Below are 18429 nucleotides of genomic sequence, written 5' to 3'. Positions count from 1 at the left end.
GTTTGGTTGAGAGAGAGAACGACGAAAAGTCGAGATTAGGGGGAGCAAAGCTTGGACAGTTTCATTGAGAGCATGAGCTTGAAATCGACAAGAGAACGGCTGATCGATAGAGTCGTGGAGGGGCAGAATAACAGGGCAAGCTCCGCAAGTAGAAGCGGAGCAAGTCGAGAGGGCCAACATATGCATAAGGTTTATCGTCGGCTATCGCCCGAGTTGACCACTTCAGAAGGCATGATGTCCCGTCTTCCCCCGAGTATTATAACCTGAGGCGTCCTCAACTTGAAGGTCTGGCTCTGTTTGGGGACATCGCCAATGTGGTGGGGGCCACGGTCATCCTTATCAAAAATGGATTCTCGACGCATGCTATTGTACGTGATTCTTTTTGTTTCTTCAATAACCGCTAACGCGTCCTGTCACACAAGAACATGGGCCAACGTCTCCTTCAGCTCCAATGCACCTTCACCGGGTTCAACAATAACACCGCCCTGCTCCACGTCAAAGTAGGGAAATAGGGAATGAGAGGTGAAGCGAGTGCGAGAATCGACAAATGAACATATCACGAGCGACATGGGCGGGAGAGAACCGTGGATAATGCGGAATGGGTGATACGCGTCATCGAGTGTGCGAGATGCAAACGTAAAAGATGAACGGGCGAAGGATGTCAATCGAACGGAAATACGGAGAATAAGGATGACGGAGAAGCGAAGAGGGGAAAAGTAAACGAAGTGCGAGGTACAGGTAGGCCCAGGAGAGAGGAAGGACGAGGAGGGCAGACGAAGAAGGCGTTATAAGGCAGAGCGCAAAACAAGTGCTCATAAAGAAGCGAAATGCAAAAGAAACAATGCATCCCTACAAAAGTGGACGGGGGTAAAAGTGGACGCGCAAATGTGCATAGATGGAAGCAAGGATGGAAGATGGGCAGGGAAATACGTCGGGTAAGAAAGGTGATAAAATGAAAAAGAACGTGAGTGGTGATCCATCAAGTGGAAAAGAAAGGCGGGGAGGAACACGGTGGGGGAAAGAAGGATTCGAATGCGGATGACGATCAGAAAGATGGGTGAAATACAGATCAAGGCAGACAATGTAGGGGCTGCGAGAATAAGATGCAGAACAACCCAATGCGCAAGGACCTCAGACGTAGGAAGGCAGTAGCAGAAGCAACATCGAAAAGGAAGGAAGAAGAGAAGACGCAAGGAGCGCACGGGCAGAGCCTCACTGAATGGATGAAGTGGGAGAGGAAACAGCCCAGGAAAATGAAGGAGTGTCCTGGTGGATGTGGAAGGGGGAGAAAGGAGACAAAAAGGAAGGCCCCAACGTAGTGAGGCGCAAGAAGAAAGAGGTTGGAGGATTGCAGGAAATACGAGTGCACAGGCAGAGAAAGAGAGAAGAATTTGCGGAGAAGAAAGAGGCGTAGAAAGTGGAGTGCGCCGAGGATGGTGAATGAAGATGAAGGGTGGGCAGCGTATCCAGGGAAATGGACGTGCGGGGCAGGGAGTACATTTGAAGCTGGAAACGATCCTAAGGACATATATTGAATGGAAAATGAAAGAAAGGCGATGCGAACGAAGGAGATAGGTGACGGAACGGTGGCAAAGAAGACCAGGGAGCAAAAAAAAAAAAAGGATAGAGGGAACACTACTCACTCTTACTCTCAACAGCCCCACAACCTTCATCATCCGCATCCGTCCTAGGTTGAACACGCATAACCCTTGACAGCGTCGGGTGATCTGGGGTTTCGAGGATACTATGAAAAAGTAGGTTCAGACAAGTTGTAAAAAAGAAGGGGAAGGGAGAGAGGAACGTACTCATCGGCGCCGTCCCTTGTATTGGAGTTTGAGAGAAAAGAGGAATGTGCGCCTTCTTCCTTGTCCTCTTCCTCTTCATTTTCCATACGCTCCGCGACGGGTGAGGAAGAAGCAGTGTTTGTAGCTACGTCACTCGTGGTCGTCACCGCCTGTGCAGCAGCAGCCAAGTTGCTATGACGTCGAGGCTCCACGCGGGTTCCACGACCCGTCCATATCAATGGAGGTCGTTGATTGTTTGGTTGTTCGTGGGTTGCGTGTGGTGGGGACGGCGGAGGTGAATGATTCAGAGTTGTACGGTCCTGCTGTTGAAGGGGACAGAAGGAGAACTGATGGTGGAGGGAGGAGTACCGGCGTTGGTGGTGGTGGCAAACGAGGCGACTTCGGTTTTGACTTTTTAGACTTTGGTGCGGGAGAAGGCTGGACTGGTTGGATGTGAATTGACCGGGTATTGCGTCTTGTAAAACTGTAGAAGCAACAACAGTGGCGTCTGATACTGCCGCCACAAAAGCTTCGTCGCTTTTCTTCCCTTTGGCTTTCCCCCTTCCATTCCCCTTTTCTTTCTCCGTCTGGTTCGTATCCAGTGTCCACACGAACACCGCTGATCTGGGCGTATCCAATTCCCAAAGCTCTAGCAACGACGAGGACGGTGAGCACGGATAAAAGCTTTGTGAAGAGCCCATTATTGTTGTAAACGAGCGTAGATGTGATCCTGGGACCTCGGATAAGAATGCGACGCAGAGTGCCAAATTATTTCTGACGTGGAAACTTGAACCAATAGACGAATTCGAGTCCCGCCGGGGGACTGGGCGAGGGCAGGCAGGGCGAGAGAGCAGGAGAGTTTCTACGATTGTCAGTTGTTTATTCTGCACTTGATTCTGCAAACATTGGACCAAATACAGCCACTCGCATCGTAGGCCATCCGCAATCATTGGCAGCTCGAGCTGAACACACCAGAGAAGACCTGAAAATTTGAGGGTACGAACACGCTTGGGGAAGCCCTGCAAGGTGCGACGGTAAGTAAGGACGCTACCGACATGCCCAACTATCGACTTCAAGACTTGAAAGTTCCTGATTCGCAACCGATTCGCATATCCGCTTCCTAACTAAACAAGAATGGGTTAGCGGAATTCCCGACCACACTCTCGCAGCGCTACTCAACGGAACTTCAAATGAATATGGGGACCCGTAGTTCACACGGATCTCGTTTAGACCGTCATCTTCGACTGTTGCCATTCAGGATCCGGGACACGAGGAGGTCGCAAAGTCCGAGGCCTTTCAGCTAGGATATATCACAGGACCTTGAACGTGACATCTGTAGCAGATGATTGGCCAATCACGTTCTTTTGGCAGCTTGCACACAGAAGGAAGGAGCAGCTGATGGCGGCGCTGCGGGTGGGGCGTTCACCCAAGCTCTCCTTTTACTCTAAAGTCGTCGGGTGCGGATAAAATCACCTATACCTCTCTTCTCGAGAGGATGGACAAGATACCATCGTAAGTCTGACCAACTGTAGTACCGCCACGGCCGACTGACGTCGTTTCCCACAGCCAAAACCCTCAGTGTGAAAGGTTGAACCAGAACTGCATCATTTACGACTCCAGAGCACTCACAACAGGGCGTTTATGTTTTCCTACCAAGATGAACGGCAGCGTATACGAGATGCAAGCCGGATCTGCACATGGTATTACAGAGGGCTCCGAATTCAGTCTATACAACGACAGTCTCACCATCGACGACTCACCCTCCCCCTGCATCTTCGTTGTTGCTTCTGCGGCCGACATTGGCCCATTCACCACAACACTTCAGATCAAACATACATCCACCGCCACCGTTACCATTCTTTCCGCAACTTCTTGCGTTTTGCAGACGACAGCCGGGGACTCGGCGGAGGATCTTTTGCTATTCGCTCCCCTCGATGAAAAACTTCTCGCCCTGTATAAAACTCTGGCGAAAATGATGAAGGAGTTCCATCCTGGTAAGAGGCAAATCCGGCCTGTCCTAGAGAAGGAAAAGGCGAGACTCGGCCTTTCGATTGTGGACAACATAATAGCGTTCGATATCCTTGATCCGCGTCTCGCAGAGCATGGCTTGACGGGTATGCCTCATACCGTAGCAAACAACCCGCAGGAAATCGTTCTGGTCCTTCATGGCGCTGCTCATAGCTATTGGCATCTTAACCACGAGGTGAAAGATGCTCTCGTCAACACTCATACCAACAAGTGATTACGACTCCTCAGGAAAAGCAATTTTGAAGCCGACTAGGGACAACTACTTACAGCTCGGTGTCATTGACGTCGTTGCGTCAGATCGTACCATGTATGGATATAAGATTACTAACAACAGCGCTCGCGATCTCTAGATCAACGCCTTTTACATCGACAACACCGACTTTAGCATTGGTAATTTATAATTCTTACCGCCACTGGCCATCGTTAACTTACCCCCTTCTCCAGAAACAATCTACCAATCACCAACAAGCGGTAAATACAAAACCTACCTCACCCTCCCCAAAAATGGCGGCTATCTCACCCTCGGCTACGGCTTTGGCGGGGTTGATCCATCCACCTATCGCCTAGAGGAAGGCACCGATATTGACGTGGGGTATCTAGTATTCTTCATCGCCTCGGAGAGTGTCAATCTCTCCAAGATTATCCCGCAGAAGACGCCGTTCGAGGGTCCGGGACGCACGTCAGTGTCAGTGTCGCCAATTACGGCACTTTCTTGGTGCCCATCGTCCAGCGCCATTATCCTGTCCAGGGGCAGTGAAGGCTCCGAAACTTTGAAACCGGCGTTTATCTGCTGTCGATTTTACTGGAGAAGTTCAGATGGAGGTCGCCATTTTAAAGTTTACTTGCGTAGGAATGTCTTTGAATCAGAGAATTTGAAAGCAAATGTTTTGACTTTGATGAAATGAAGATCCGCTCTCCGAGTCGCGAGCCCACTGTTCACAACTAATGCTCTGAATCTGAGATCGGCAGACCAACAGAAATTGCTCGAAAGCCTTTCAGGTTAATTGACCTGAATATTGCCTGAATACCAACAAATCTGTTCTACAAGATTCGAGTAAGATGTGGACATATATGCGTCTAATAAGCCCAAGCAAAGCGGCGGGGCTTCGGATGAAGCTGAAAGACCCAAGAGTGGTCTTATTCTCAACAGAGGCGGGAGTGGGCTGGTAGGCAGCAGTGGAGAAAATCAGAATCAAGGAGCGAATATCACAACAGACAAGTACCTGCCACCACTTACAATCATAGACGACTAGCGGAATGATTTTTTTAATGTCACAGTCGTCCAAGATTTAGAAATAGGAAAGACTCACAGCCCTTTCTACCAGCGGAGTTCATCGCAATATATCCACTATAGGGAGAGTTTGCAACTGAAAGAAAGAAAATTGTCCTTGTGTTGCTTATGTGACGGTGAAAAAGATAATCACTTGGCAACCCAGTGATGTAGCCTTTCGTTTTGACGCCATCTGTAAACATGATCTCGTTCTCCACGAACGGAAGCCAGTCTGATAGAACAGTCGGATTTGGATCTGAAGGAAATTATTTCGGTGTAAGGGGTATACGATAACTTTACTCACTCCACGTTATCGAGCCTTTAAGCTTTTTGTTAAAGCTTGGTTCTGGCACTAATTGGGTGTCCTTCTGTGTTTTCTCGGCCTTTTTCGGGCTACAAACAAGTGTTATGGGTTCATCTTCAACGTGTCCTGGATAGACCTGTGCTCGGAGAGACATGTGGTCATTATCATTCATTGGCACCTCGCCGTCCATATCCCCGAACAGTTGAATCTTGCGATCAGCGATGCCCTCAGCTTTTACAATTTGTGACTTCAGGGAAGACACAGTTTGAGGGGGCACGATAGAGAACGTGTCAATGCGACCCAAGGAAGAGTCGTCCGGGTCAAAGGATGTTTTCGAAGCCATTGCACCTTCTTCCTCGTAAAGCCGGTAGTAAACTGATTGATAATGAGTAACGCGAGTGTGCATGATACATGATGAAATTGCCGTTCGCACCATAACGAGGCCCGGGCGTCACAGCCTCAGGGAGACCCTTCGATTGCGCCGTGCTCGCTGATCGCTTTTTAGCATCTTCCGCTTCAACTACCAGAACTATGGAGTCATCCTCAGACCACCCCGGGCCAGAAGGATCCTTCAGCGCTAATCGAAAGGACTCCGTAGCGGCAGTCTGACTGGAAATTGATTCGAAGAGTGTGGAACTCGTAGCTCCTGAAAATCCCTCGATCTTGCAGAGATGCTTTGTGATGGATAAAGCGGCACGTGGAGGAGCGACGAGTTTCAGAAGAGTGCGACTGATGAATAGGTTATCTACATAGATCGGATTGTGCGTTGCAATTGGACCGTCTTTGGTGAATAGGCGATAGTAGACTGATTAAGTAGAGAATTTGTATGAGAATCGGAACAGGACTTATGAAGGATGATACAACTGTAACGAGGACCGCTCGTGTCAGGACTTTCAACCTGCATGGTGCGTTAGTACGCCAAGTTTTCTGATGAGAACGAGTCTAGTAAGTATGCCAGTACTCACCGCTCCACCCCGTCCGTCTGATGAGCCTTGCCCAGACGCACAGGGCTGGGATCTTCCGTCGGATTCAGCTGCGATTGAGGCCATTTGGAGAGCAATCTACAACGATGCTAAGTGGTGAGCGGAAGAGTTTGATCAGCGGGCGTTTGATTACTAGGCACATCTGTATATGTTCCGTGCTGTGCAAACATGATTAGATTAGGTTGTAGCCGAAAAGTTGCCCAACCAATGATCCTCACCATGCTTAACATCCATGTTGAAAAATAAGTGGGTATCGGGATGTGTTTTCGTCAAAAAAACCGCGTCACCTCTCCACGCCCTGTCGATGAACGTGGTCAAAGCCGTATAACAGCCTACAGTGAAATCACTTCGTAGAGGTATAATTTGACTCCCCGCCTCGGATATTCGAGGATTGAAAGTGAAGGACTAGATCGGAGTTGTCTGTAAAGTTGCGTGTAATATGCATATGGTGGCAGCGAATGCTAGGAAAAAGACCTATTGGTCCATGACAAGTTGTCGAAGAGACTCCTCCATGCAGTCCAGGCGGTCTCGGTCCAGCCATTTTCTGTTCCCTTGATGAAGCGGTAGCTCCGGGTCCTCTCTCGACAATTCCTGCGCATCTACCTGTCCCTCGATATTCAGTCCGAAACTGTCGGCTCTCGATTCACTGCAGCAGAGAATAGCTCTGACCCGCGTACACTGCAAGTCGAAGTTCAGCTGGTCATTCTCTATAAACACTATGTAACCCAGAGACATCGTTTGTGGAGTTACACCTCCTAACCTATCATTGAATTTACACGTGTGGAGACGTTACATCAGGAAAACTACAAATTACTTACGGGGCTTAGGTAGCTTGAAATGACTTGAGAACTGACTTGAGTCACTTCGGCACTTCAATGTATAGCCACATTTTCGTTTGAAAATATAAGTGATTCAAGTTGAATTCAAGCCAAACATCAAGTCAGCCAAGTTCATAAGTTGTAAGTGCGAGAACACGTCAATCTGCTTGAATTAGTATAGTCGGATATTGCACAATTCACACAATCAAGGAAGTCGTGCACAGCTCATTTGTATTTACCATACATAATTGTGTTCCACCCCCACCTAATAAAGATATGTAAGTGTATGAATAAGATTGTGTGACATGCCAATGCATGACGTCTTTGCGCCCTCAGGGCCTTAAATTTGGGACTTGTTGTAGCGTATGACGTCATACACGCCCAGCAAGTTACCGAAACGCTTCAATTACGAAGTTTGGTTTTATTTATCCGTGCAATATTTCTTCGCAGCAGTCATATTGATGCGCCAGCCGACCTCAAGCGCACGCCCCTCCCTTCGTGATACTACTCAGAGTTTGAACATTTCACCCCCGGCCCCTTCCAAACAAGGCAGATCGTCCAAAAAGCTGACATCGCGAGCCACGACAAAGGCGATCCATGTGGCTGAGAAACAAGCTGAGGTCTTCCTAAGTCCACAGCACAAGCATGCGGCTCGGAAGAGTGCTCTGAAGGCTTCCTTGAAGATAACCTCGTGAGTGTACTACACTATAGTGCCTATCTATATTAGAGTTGCACTTGGTTTCCAAGTGCACATACCCTGGACCCCCGCTCCCATTTTTTGTAGGTGGGTTCAGATCATTGGACCCCATTGGGGTCGACGTGGTTTTCGTCAGGGTCCATCAACCCTGGCTCGGCATTGACGTAACAATAAATATTTTTTGCCAAATCGTTCCTGACCTTCTAAAATCCATCTTTGAAAAATCGTGTTTTTTTTCCGACCTCGCCCCAAGTGCATTTGGTCGAAGTCGGCCTCAGATGTCAGACCCCCCTTTAGCTTTTTTGTGGGTGGGAAGATGTAGGGTGGACGCACCTTTTTACAATTTTTCACATGGGGGACGGTGAATCTGAGCCCAAGATCTTAAGAACCGTTTTGATGTCACTGCAGATGAAGAGTCCCAAGTCCCAATAGGGCATAGATCTGAAACTCACCTCGCATTCAATGACCTGTATGCAGGAGAAATAGAATGGAAACCATTGCACGCAAGAATTCTGAGGCATCCTTATCATCGAACGGGGATCAATCAACTCGTCCTGTGAATATGTTCCGCTCTGGTACACTTCCATCTCCATCTGCTTTTCAAGCTATCATCTAGACAAGATGCAGTTATGAATCAATATATCAGTGAGGCCATGCATGTCAAGCAAACAATCTCAACAAGTCCATATCTACCAACAACAAAGGATCTCAGTGTCAGACATGCAAGATGAACAAGGTGTAAAACTTACACTAAGTCAGCAAGTTCTCCACCATGATTGTCAAGCAACTTGAACAAGTCCTACAAGAACCTTCTCAGCAAGTCCAAGCAATGTGTATAAGTCTATCTGCAGCAACAAGAACCAAGTGTAAGTCAGACATGCAAGTAGCATACCATTATGATAACACCAGGAAGTTCTCTATGATCTCCATCTGGTTCAAGTCCATCTTCTATACAAAGTGTTTACAAGATACACTTGGAATAAGTAACCCAGCATCAAGTCTATCATGTGCAAGTGAAGTCAGACATGCAAGTAGCATACCAGGAGATGAGGAACCAAGGAAGTTCTTTACGATCTCCAAGTCCATCTTAAGTATGGTTGACCTTGGTTTATGGTAGACATGTGATGGAAACAAAAGACTTGGCAGAGCAACTTGGAGGTATGTTAAGCACTGGAGTCAGGCTGAAGGTTTTGAAACCCTATCAGGGCGGAGCCGCCCGTTAGGGCGGTGGAACGGCTTGACCTCCTCAGTGCAACTCGGTGCTTGGAACCTCAATTCATATACATAACAACATCTCAAATCCAAAATTTTGGACTGAACAGACCAGAACTCGGGGGGTTACAGAGCAAACAGTATGGTCACATCACCAATGGTCATTGTTTGGTAGCACAAGGGTTATAAACAATAGTATACAACCAAACAAACACATTCCTTTCCACCACCCACATCCTCTTCCATCTGATACCCTACAACACAGTGACAACAGCAACAACCACAATGATGCCACATCAGCAAGCATTGGCCATGACCACACCTGCCAAGAAACAACTGCCTACAACACCACCAACCTGATTTTTTGGAGCACCTGAACATGAACTCAAAGTACTGAGCACATACCTGTGGTAATAAGTGTTTAAGGTGTTAGTGTGTGTGTATGTGTTGTTTAGGTGTTCCTGCATGCCATGGTCTTCTCACCGCTCGAGAGCACATGCTGTTGCATGAATGAATGTGCTTCTCCTATCACTCCCCCTCCTCTTGTGCAAGTCCCCCCCTACAGTTCTTCATCTCCCCTCTCCTTCCAAGCACCTTCCCCCAGCACCATTCCTTCTGCAAGAGCATCCTCTCTTATTGCTCATATTTTGCTTGAGAGGTTGGTCTTGATGTCGTGTGTGGCTGTTCTTTGCTTCACACTAAAGCCCTTCCAACCTACATCTTCGTCACCACTCACCTTCAGCTCATGGCTCCTCCTCCCTAACCCTAACCTAACCCTAACATTATATCAGACATATGGTGGTCTGCTGTGTTGGAGTAACTGTGAAAATGTTGAAAATACATCTTCTGAGGTCTTTACCCTCACCCACATAATCCATGTCTCACCCACATAATCCATGTGGATTCCAGTGGAGTCCAGTGGATTCCAGTGGCCCATTTGTCAGGCCAAATTGGCTTGCACAATCCCCTATCCTATAGAAATGTGTCCAAAAATAGCCACAATCAGGGGGAAAAAAAGGGGTGGTGCTCACTGAGGTTGTTTTCAGGTCCAGGGCACATTTCTAAATATGGTAAAATATAGCCAAAAATAGTGGAAAAATAGGGGAAAATATGAATGGTGTATAGGACATCAGGCACTACCTTCAGGGTCCACCCCAAAAAAAGATATATCAACTGGCTTGCACTGTACTTTCTAGAATTATGTCCTAACATGCTCCTGTTGTGGAGATAGATTTTCAAAAGTGCCATGTTTTTTGTTTTTTGTTTTTCTCCATGAAAACAAAAACCAAATAATATGATTTCAACAACATTTAGAAAGCTAAAAGAAAGGGCTACAATTATCATACCATGGGAAAAAATGACCAAAAAAGGAAGGTGCATGCTCTAAGACTACAAAGTTTACTAATGGACTACTAATAGACTATGAAAGACTACAAAAGTTGGACATAGACTACAAATTTATACTCTCACACAAGACTGACATTGACTACAAAGTTTATAAAAGTAAGACTTAGACTACAAAATTTACTGATAGACTACAAAAGACTAAAAAAGGCAGACTTAGAAATGTGCAAGGATTAGATTGGATGATGAGTTGGCAATAGTGTTCATTTTCAATACAGCCAAACAAGGGACTTACAACATCTGGAAATGTACAACAGTTATTCACTTTCTGCCTTGAACTTTAAATATAAAAGGAAGGTCTGGGAGTTGGATGAAATTTCTCTGACTCTGGAATGCACCTTTGTTTATTAGTGCCTTTGTTGAGGGCAGGACGCGCCGTTGGTAGAATTCTGGTCATGTTCAGTTCTCACTATGTACTGCCCAGTTCCAGTTGAGTGTTGAACTTGCAATGTGCATCAATGGAAGTGTGAATACATAAGGATACATTCTCCGCTCTGGAGGCTACAGCAATGATGTCAAGTGTATATATTAGGTGTCTTTTTTAGCCCAGCATCATTGCTGCTTAAGTTTCTGTGAGGAGTATTTAGGACATCACGCGACTAGCTATGCTCATTGTATATACTTGTTGTTATGTCTGTACATATCGAGGGAACTCTATGCTAGGGTTCCCCATCATCTTATATCATTACCATTTTGCATGATATGTCTACCGACTAGCGACTCGTGACATGCAAACCTGCAGGTTTGTGCACACCACAACTACCATGTCAAGCCGGCTGAGCACCCTGTCATCTGCTCATTCACATGGAATAAGTGCTGACACGTCATCAGCCATCCACTACTCCTCCCTCGCACTTTGCTCACGAGAAGTCCTGAACATGGTTTCACAGTGGTGGGGGCACTGCGGATTTCACCAAAGTGAAGTGAAGTCCGCCAAGCAAAGGGAGACGAAGTCCGAGTTGACAGTTGAGGATGATCATGATGGGGATATGAATTGAGGGAACAGGAAAGGGTACATGGAGAGAATCCAGGGGAAATGGACAGTTGCTGCTGACAGTCCTTATACCAGGATATCTCTCAGAAGCCCCTTCTGACAAACTTTCAATCACTGCTCGCAGCAATGTGGCAGGTTGGAAGCTCCAGGAAGGAGGGTTCTGCCCGAAAGGCTTAAGAGAGACAAGGAGTATGCGATTTCATGACCATGATCTCTACAATAGCCTGAGCCTCTTGCAGTAGATGAACCTGGATACGTGAATACGTGACTGGATTCATTGAAAACATCGTCTACTGACTACTAGACTTAGAATCGTGTTTACGCGGCTGAGGAAGGTAATCGGTAAAGACGACGATTAGGGACTACCAAACCATTCAGGAAGCAGCAATCGATCCAGTGTCAACTTGCATTCGCGCTGTTGGCTGGATTGTTAGCTGTAGATCGAAGGGTAAGGTGCCACTCAGATCAAGGGAATCAAGTCAGTGTTAGCATGGCAGGTAAACCTTTGAGTGAGTCAATCTTTATAGAAGTGGAGCCTTTATTGAAGGACAGGAGGATACCATGATATCGCGACCTACTGTTCATTTGAGACAGCACTGCTTCTATATCGATGGGAGCAATATTCATTGTTCCAGAGTCCCGGACCCTCTATTTCTCATTCTCTAGTAATCTAGTTATCAATTGGAGATGACGACTTATCAATTGGGTCAATCTAGCAAGATTCAGTCTGCTGCCGACCTAAGTGCTATGCCCATTTGTATTAAATACATGCGGTCGAAATGGGGCAACCCCATCGATATCTGAAATTCACCCCATTTACTCCTTCCACCATCACTATGACTGGTTCTAGTCGAAAAGCGCTCCTGGGCAACCATCCTCTAGAACTTTAAGATCCGCCTCTACCCTCAGCCAACTACTTCTTCAACAGTTCAGAAAGGTGCTAAGAGTGTAATGACACTGACCGTACCACAGTCAGGGGAGGATCCAAATAAGACGCTACAGACAGAGGAGGGCAGTCTGAGTCGTGCACAGAATGAATCACCTCTCCCGTCTCCACTCCCTTGAAACCTTCAGTTTCCGAGTCCACAAGGGGAATCATCAGTAGGATCAAGAGAGGGAAGGAGAAGGAGGCTCACTTGTTCTCTCATGTGCCCCATTTGAAGATGGCGAATGCCTATGAGGAGACATTATCAGAGTCGATTGCACGTTGTCATCACACTTGGAGCCCTGAGGATGACGACAATCCACTCACAGGGTTTGGAGTACTGAGAGGAGCTCTCCCAGGTCTCACTCTAGCTGAGACTGTCCCCTTCCATGACATAGTCATACAATGGACGGAGCAGCATCAGAATTGCAAGTGGCAGTCCTTAGAAGATTACACTCAGATGCTTTGCGCCATTGAGCTTACTCCAGGCGACATACAATTAAACCCGATCAATGGAAGCTCCTACTACTCCCTTTGTTACACTCATCTGATGCACACCTACAAAGTCTCACTCGGTATCTTGCAAATCATTCAAACCATAGATCATTTGATGGCGTGATCACACCAACGTTCCTTTAGTATTGATAAGGGTTTCATTATCCTCAAACAACTCACAATGGGAGACAATGAGAATCATATCCAATTATCATTTTACACTTTACAAACTCAGTGTAGGGGCGCAGTGAACCATATTCGACAATCATACAATGACTTAAAGACAACATTCGGCCAATTCCACAATGCATTGACCAACCATTCTTACAACTCTACACTATCAGATGTGCACTCAAATTACAGTCTTTTGCTGCCACAACTCGAGGTAGCAAGGCATATTATGTGGGAGGACTATCAGGTGAATTTACCAGAACACCTACGAGGGTATAAAGACAAACTGGTAGGAGAATGGGTTCAATCGGGCCGTATGGTGAATATGCACCCCTATCAGAGAAGACCTGCGCATTACCTGCAATTTCACGAGGAGGATCGGCCGGAGTCTCCTCGAGCGTGGAGCCAAACTCAAGGTTTTATTTCAAAGGATCCTAAGAATCAGGAACAGAGTTAGCTCTCTGTTTTTGGAACCGTTACTTCAGTAGATCGTAGGCATATACCACCGACAGCTTCGATTTCCATGGCCCTGCATAGAAGTCACCCGCTCCGTCACTTCCCCAATTGAAACTCTAACCTTGTCGGAATAACCACGAAAGGGCAGGAGGACAAAGACCCTCATAATCCTTGGGTCACGGTTCAGCACAGTCACTCTCGAAGTGTCCGTTCAGGGCTGAGTCTTCCTAGCAAAAGCACATGCTTCGTTAGTCCTCAAGGAGACAGACAGAATACTTCTCCAGATCAGTTCTCAGTGACAAACTATTCTGGTTACGATCGTTCTGGGAGGAGTGGGGGGCCTCTGAATGGAGGAGGAGGCAGACCACCTGGAGGGGGACCACCAGGAGGAGGACTGCCAAGTTCAAGGAATCATTGGATAGATGGTGGCCCACTGCATATGGGAAGTGATCCACATAGCACAAGACAGGGACCACCAGGAGGTGTGAAACCGCATCGTCGTTCTTGGCTCCTTGATGAAGGCGTAGACGAGTTAAGGTGGCAGAGAAGATACGAGGAATGTGTGAGAGAGCATGTGGAGCGGTCACGGGCATCGTGGCCGCTCTTCTGTGGTCCAGTGACCCAGGACAGGGGATGCTGTCACCCAGCGTGGGGCTCTGGTATCCCAGAGGGGAGGCGCTAGGCTGCATAGCCGTATATGATAACGTTGACTTGCTCCACATGTAAGTTAATGTGTAAGTTTGCAAGTGCTTTGTTTGTCTACAGTAACGTATTATAACAAGATAACAAATATATGTACATACAATGATCCTATGTCACGCAAGAGAAGATAGTATACCATGCTATCACAAAGCCCCCCTGTGAAATTGGAGCATTGATCAAGATGAGAGAGTCCCTCTACCGTCGGCGTCGCCGACGTTTACGTTCCTTGCACCCCTCGTCGTGTCTCTGGTAACCTTGAATCTTCTGACCACTACGTCGTCCCCTCTTCATGTGTTTGTACTCGCCTTCCCCCTCATCTCCTGGATCGGCCTGATCATCATCCACGGGTTCTTGGGTGCAAGGTGAATTGCCTTGCTTCTGAACCAGGGGGGGAGCGTTCCGATGTGGCAGAGTCCCTTGCCATGAACGGTCCGTCTGTAAGGAAGGAAGGCTGATTGACTACCATGAGATCCGAGGCTCCGAGACGGTTAGCCAACGATAACTCGTCAGGATCTGTTAGCCTTGCAACCAGTGTAGTTGGGGTACTTGGGTTGCTCAGTCTCACTGATAACTGATCAGTCATGCGGGACATGAGGGTTGGCTGCATGGGAGTCGGGGGTGGGGAATCAGGCTGCATCTCGATTGTAGTCGAGATCCTCGACGCTGAGGTCGACCCCCTTAGAGTAGCGAGAGAGGGTGGAAGCATATCTATGTTCGAGGTAGGCAGTGTTGTAGCTACTGGCCAAGGCAACAGGGCACTAGGAGTTGGTCCGGCAGGCGCCATCAGGTAAGGCAGCACAGTTGTATTACCTTGCAGAAGGACATGACTAAAGGTATTACCGGAGGGAGACCACATAAAGGCAACATTTGCGCCAAAGGGCAGTGGGGCGTTGTGTGGTAATCCAATGAAAGCTGGCACGCTAGGGAGAATGGGTAGGGGGGGAACCTGCATTACTGTGTCCCCATCATTGCCTCGGACGGGCGAAAGGCTAGGGTTCCTCTGTCTTCCTGAGGGTCACGTAACCACTGACTCCCAGAAAGGATGATGAGATTGAGGCCCTGGAGATCTGGAACGGTGGTATGGGGATTGAGTATGATATTGGGGCGATGGAGATCGTTGGTGCCTTCTGCGAGGGTAGATGGAACGGGAGGAGGATCATCGGCGAGGGAGGGGCGAAGGTCTCCTGCCAAACCTGTAATGATCAATTGAGGGAGATCGTCGGCGAGAATCACAGGATCAGCGATGTTCTCTGTTGTCTCGTATCCAAGATGAAGAGCCAGCTGTGGACGAGAGAAGAAGGACCTTGGCTTTTGCCACTGGCGATCGATTCTGGCCATCTGTGGGTAGAGCAAGCGAGAGCTCCGACGTAGTTCTCGTAATCTGCATAGGCTACTAGCATTTCCATCCCATTTTCCTGCCTGTGATGCATACAAGTTCTCATCTGGTGCACTTGATCCATGGTCTCCATTTCAAACCAGAAGCTTTGATTCCGGTCGGCGCTAACTCTAAACACTTGTCTGACCATTAGATGAAGGCGAGCGGCGATTGACGATAACAAGGACTGGATAACTGTGTACTTTACACTCCCCCACATAGTCCAGATGGACTCCAGATGGACTCCGGCTGTGTGATCCTGAAATACATATACGCAGCTAGAGTCCATCTGGAGTCTGCATAGACTCTGTCTGGACTCCACCTGACCTCAGATGGACTACACTCATTTTTGATTGTCTTATTCAAAAAAAAACATTGACTCCAATACTATATAATACATCCAATACTACATAATACATCACTTTAGTCATCATCTTCCACATCCCAATGTCTCTCTATAATAGTTTCTTCACTGTCATCATCCTCATCATCATTAATTTGAATGATTTGGTGAGGCTCTTCCTGCTGTCCTTGCTTTTGAATAACATGCTGAGTGTGATAGAAAAGCATGGTATGCAAAAACTGATCAAAATTTCCAGTTTTCATTCGTTTGAGAATGGACTCAAATCCTCCAAGCCAAGAATTCAATTGTTCACATGCCTAAAATTGAGTCAGTCAAATCAAATTAAAATTAATAGAAATGCATAATGCATACCTGTGTATTAAATGCCCATTGAAGATATGGTCGACCATTCTTATCATGAGCAACTTTGACAAGATTTGGAGCAGAACCATTCAATGGACCAGGGGTTACACCATTTGCGGCACAAATAAGCCAATGTGCGATGATTGATATAATGATAAGAGTCAACAATGAAACGTGTGGTTTTCTTCCATATATCCCAGCTTCCATTTGCAATAGCTGTTCTAAGTACTCGACAAGCTTTATCAATGCAAATGTAGTGTGGTTGAGACTCCTCAGTAGGATACATTTTCTCTAACCAGTTAAGAATGTTGGTTGGAGACTCAGCTCTGTCAAATTTAACCCATGCAATTACAACACCACATGGTGCTGTAATGGTTTCAACACAATAAAATCTGGCTGCTCCAAAATAATTGTGTCATGGAATTATAACATCATCATCAGCATCATGGGGCTGAACAGTTCGGCGGAGACCAGGCTCCCAAGCATTTCTTTCTTCTGGTCTTTGTAACATCCTTTTTACTCCAAGCAAGCTTGAACGACTGTGGTCAAGTTTGTATTTCTTCCATTCTGCTTGGTGAGAGCGGCATGCCAGTGTATTTTCAACTCTATCTCGAGCACAGTCACGGATACGGCATCTATTCCCATATTCTCTTTCATATTCCTCACAAAATGCCCCCCCTCTTGTATTTTGTAAGTCTTTAATACATCCTTCTGCTGCACAGTGCTAAAAAGAAGTCAGCATCCAGTTTCTAGAAGGCCAAGTAAGTTTAATTACCTGAGGGCCCATCACAACACCATCCAAAATGATCATTGAACAATCAGCATCATCATCACTGACATCCATAGCATTGGGATCAGTATTATTGAGATTGTTTGCTCTCAATTGGGCTGCTTGTCTCTCTCTTGTAGTATCTTGTGTAGATAAATTTGCATATTCTCCTGTTAAAACAGGTACAGTAGAATTTTCATCTGCTCCTATCACTGCTGGAGGTCTTAGCAGTGCCCCCCCTATTCCTGCAGGAATCCGGTCATTCCGGTGGAATTCCGGTGGATTCCGGTGGAATGGAATTTAGCAGAAGGCCCTGCTAAATTGTTTATTCTGGTGTTTTCCATTCCGGTGGATTCCGGAATGTACACCGGAATGTTCCCCGGAATGGGCAGGAATGGTGTTCCCCGGAGTGGGCAGGAATGGGATTCCAGTCCAATCTGTTTATTTTATTTATTTATTACTGTATTATAGTTTATTTATTTTCAATGGATCACAAACAATGCACCAAACATGGCCACTCTCTTCTTCCACCACCACCACCATGCTCGTCACCGCCGCCAACGCCACGCCATCACCGTCACCCATAGCCACCACCGCCAACATCGCTCCTCGATCACCCATGGCCACCACGACCACCAACATCAACCACAACACCCTTCAACAACAACGCGGCGACGCCACGTCACGAAACAACGAGCGCCGTAACCCACGAAAACACCCAACGCCCACGAAAACAACGCTCCCGGACACAAAACGACACCTGACGGGCACACAACGACGCCCACCGCCCATGTACACCGCCAGCGCCCACGAAAACCATACCCCGCCCACGAAAACATCCCACCACCCACCGAAAAACACGAGCGCCCACCGAAAAACACGCGCCGCCCACCGAAAAACACGCGCCGCCCACCGAAAAACACGCACCGCCCACACGACATACGACGGCACCACGCCGCCTACCAAAACCACCACGTCCACACCAACGCCACCCACGACGACGCCCCCAATGGCAACCAGTGCCCACGACGACGGCGACGACAACGTCACGAATAACGCAACAACGCGGACACACGATGAAAACGCGAACACACGACGAAAACGCGAACACGCGACGAGGAGGCGACAACGAAATGCGACTCAACGATGGGATGCCAACGCGGGACGACCATGGCCGAGGTCCCAGCCACACTCCCTCTCCCCTCCACCATTCCCTCCCTCCCTGCCTCCTTCCCCCTTTCTTTGTCCCTCCCCCTTGCTCCACCATTCCTTCCCCCCTTTCCTCCCTCCCCCCTTTCCTCCCTCCCCCTTCCTTGCCCCCCCCCTCCTTCCTCCC

The 18429-nt window shown here is 47.5% G+C and overlaps 7 protein-coding genes across 7 annotated transcripts in view; 2 read left to right on the top strand and 5 right to left on the bottom strand.

Moving 5' to 3' along the window:
• Positions 1 to 338: 338 nt before the first annotated feature.
• LACBIDRAFT_295064 (uncharacterized protein) lies at positions 339 to 3038 on the bottom strand (the record flags this gene model as incomplete). The annotated part of the gene is made up of 4 exons (XM_001885007.1): positions 339 to 952; positions 1644 to 1744; positions 1806 to 2908; positions 2946 to 3038. 4 exons carry the CDS (start codon positions 3036 to 3038, stop codon positions 813 to 815), a joined length of 1437 nt encoding a protein of 478 aa, XP_001885042.1. The 3' UTR covers positions 339 to 812.
• A 241-nt stretch (positions 3039 to 3279) lies between these two features.
• On the top strand, positions 3280 to 4717 carry LACBIDRAFT_304742 (uncharacterized protein; the record flags this gene model as incomplete). The annotated part of the gene is made up of 4 exons (XM_001885090.1): positions 3280 to 3296; positions 3351 to 3987; positions 4163 to 4202; positions 4257 to 4717. The coding sequence occupies 4 exons, from the start codon at positions 3280 to 3282 to the stop codon at positions 4715 to 4717; spliced, it is 1155 nt and encodes a 384-aa protein (XP_001885125.1).
• Positions 4718 to 4955: 238 nt separating this feature from the next.
• Positions 4956 to 6435, bottom strand: LACBIDRAFT_330720 (uncharacterized protein; the record flags this gene model as incomplete). The annotated part of the gene is made up of 6 exons (XM_001885006.1): positions 4956 to 4975; positions 5050 to 5061; positions 5123 to 5338; positions 5387 to 5761; positions 5820 to 6191; positions 6393 to 6435. The coding sequence occupies 6 exons, from the start codon at positions 6433 to 6435 to the stop codon at positions 4956 to 4958; spliced, it is 1038 nt and encodes a 345-aa protein (XP_001885041.1).
• Positions 6436 to 8231: 1796 nt separating this feature from the next.
• LACBIDRAFT_330719 (uncharacterized protein) lies at positions 8232 to 10897 on the bottom strand (the record flags this gene model as incomplete). The annotated part of the gene is made up of 13 exons (XM_001885005.1): positions 8232 to 8286; positions 8337 to 8351; positions 8634 to 8683; positions 8777 to 8832; positions 8925 to 9054; positions 9331 to 9350; positions 9453 to 9501; positions 9833 to 9872; positions 9986 to 10068; positions 10128 to 10157; positions 10578 to 10582; positions 10736 to 10740; positions 10839 to 10897. The coding sequence occupies 13 exons, from the start codon at positions 10895 to 10897 to the stop codon at positions 8232 to 8234; spliced, it is 597 nt and encodes a 198-aa protein (XP_001885040.1).
• A 3047-nt stretch (positions 10898 to 13944) lies between these two features.
• Positions 13945 to 15581, bottom strand: LACBIDRAFT_330718 (uncharacterized protein; the record flags this gene model as incomplete). Its single annotated transcript, XM_001885004.1, has 6 exons — positions 13945 to 13974; positions 13997 to 14300; positions 14345 to 14351; positions 14465 to 14678; positions 14707 to 15251; positions 15275 to 15581. The coding sequence occupies 6 exons, from the start codon at positions 15579 to 15581 to the stop codon at positions 13945 to 13947; spliced, it is 1407 nt and encodes a 468-aa protein (XP_001885039.1).
• Positions 15582 to 16376: 795 nt separating this feature from the next.
• On the bottom strand, positions 16377 to 16610 carry LACBIDRAFT_304741 (uncharacterized protein; the record flags this gene model as incomplete). The annotated part of the gene is made up of 1 exon (XM_001885003.1): positions 16377 to 16610. One exon carries the CDS (start codon positions 16608 to 16610, stop codon positions 16377 to 16379), a length of 234 nt encoding a protein of 77 aa, XP_001885038.1.
• Positions 16611 to 16993: 383 nt separating this feature from the next.
• Positions 16994 to 18429, top strand: part of LACBIDRAFT_330717 (uncharacterized protein) — a gene marked incomplete at both ends in the record, with an annotated part of 2025 nt that continues 589 nt past the window's right edge. Inside the window, 4 exons of the mRNA XM_001885089.1 lie at positions 16994 to 17014; positions 17071 to 17085; positions 17325 to 17455; positions 17565 to 18272. Of these exons, the coding sequence (XP_001885124.1) occupies positions 16994 to 17014; positions 17071 to 17085; positions 17325 to 17455; positions 17565 to 18272 (875 nt within the window). The remainder of the gene's footprint in view (positions 17015 to 17070; positions 17086 to 17324; positions 17456 to 17564; positions 18273 to 18429) is intronic.

This window comes from Laccaria bicolor, genomic scaffold (assembly GCF_000143565.1).
Source record: "Laccaria bicolor S238N-H82 LACBIscaffold_29 genomic scaffold, whole genome shotgun sequence".
NCBI classification, from domain to species: Eukaryota; Fungi; Basidiomycota; class Agaricomycetes; order Agaricales; family Hydnangiaceae; genus Laccaria; species Laccaria bicolor.
The sequence above is the reverse complement of the archived record's forward strand: the minus strand, read 5'-3'. Positions and strand labels throughout refer to the sequence as shown.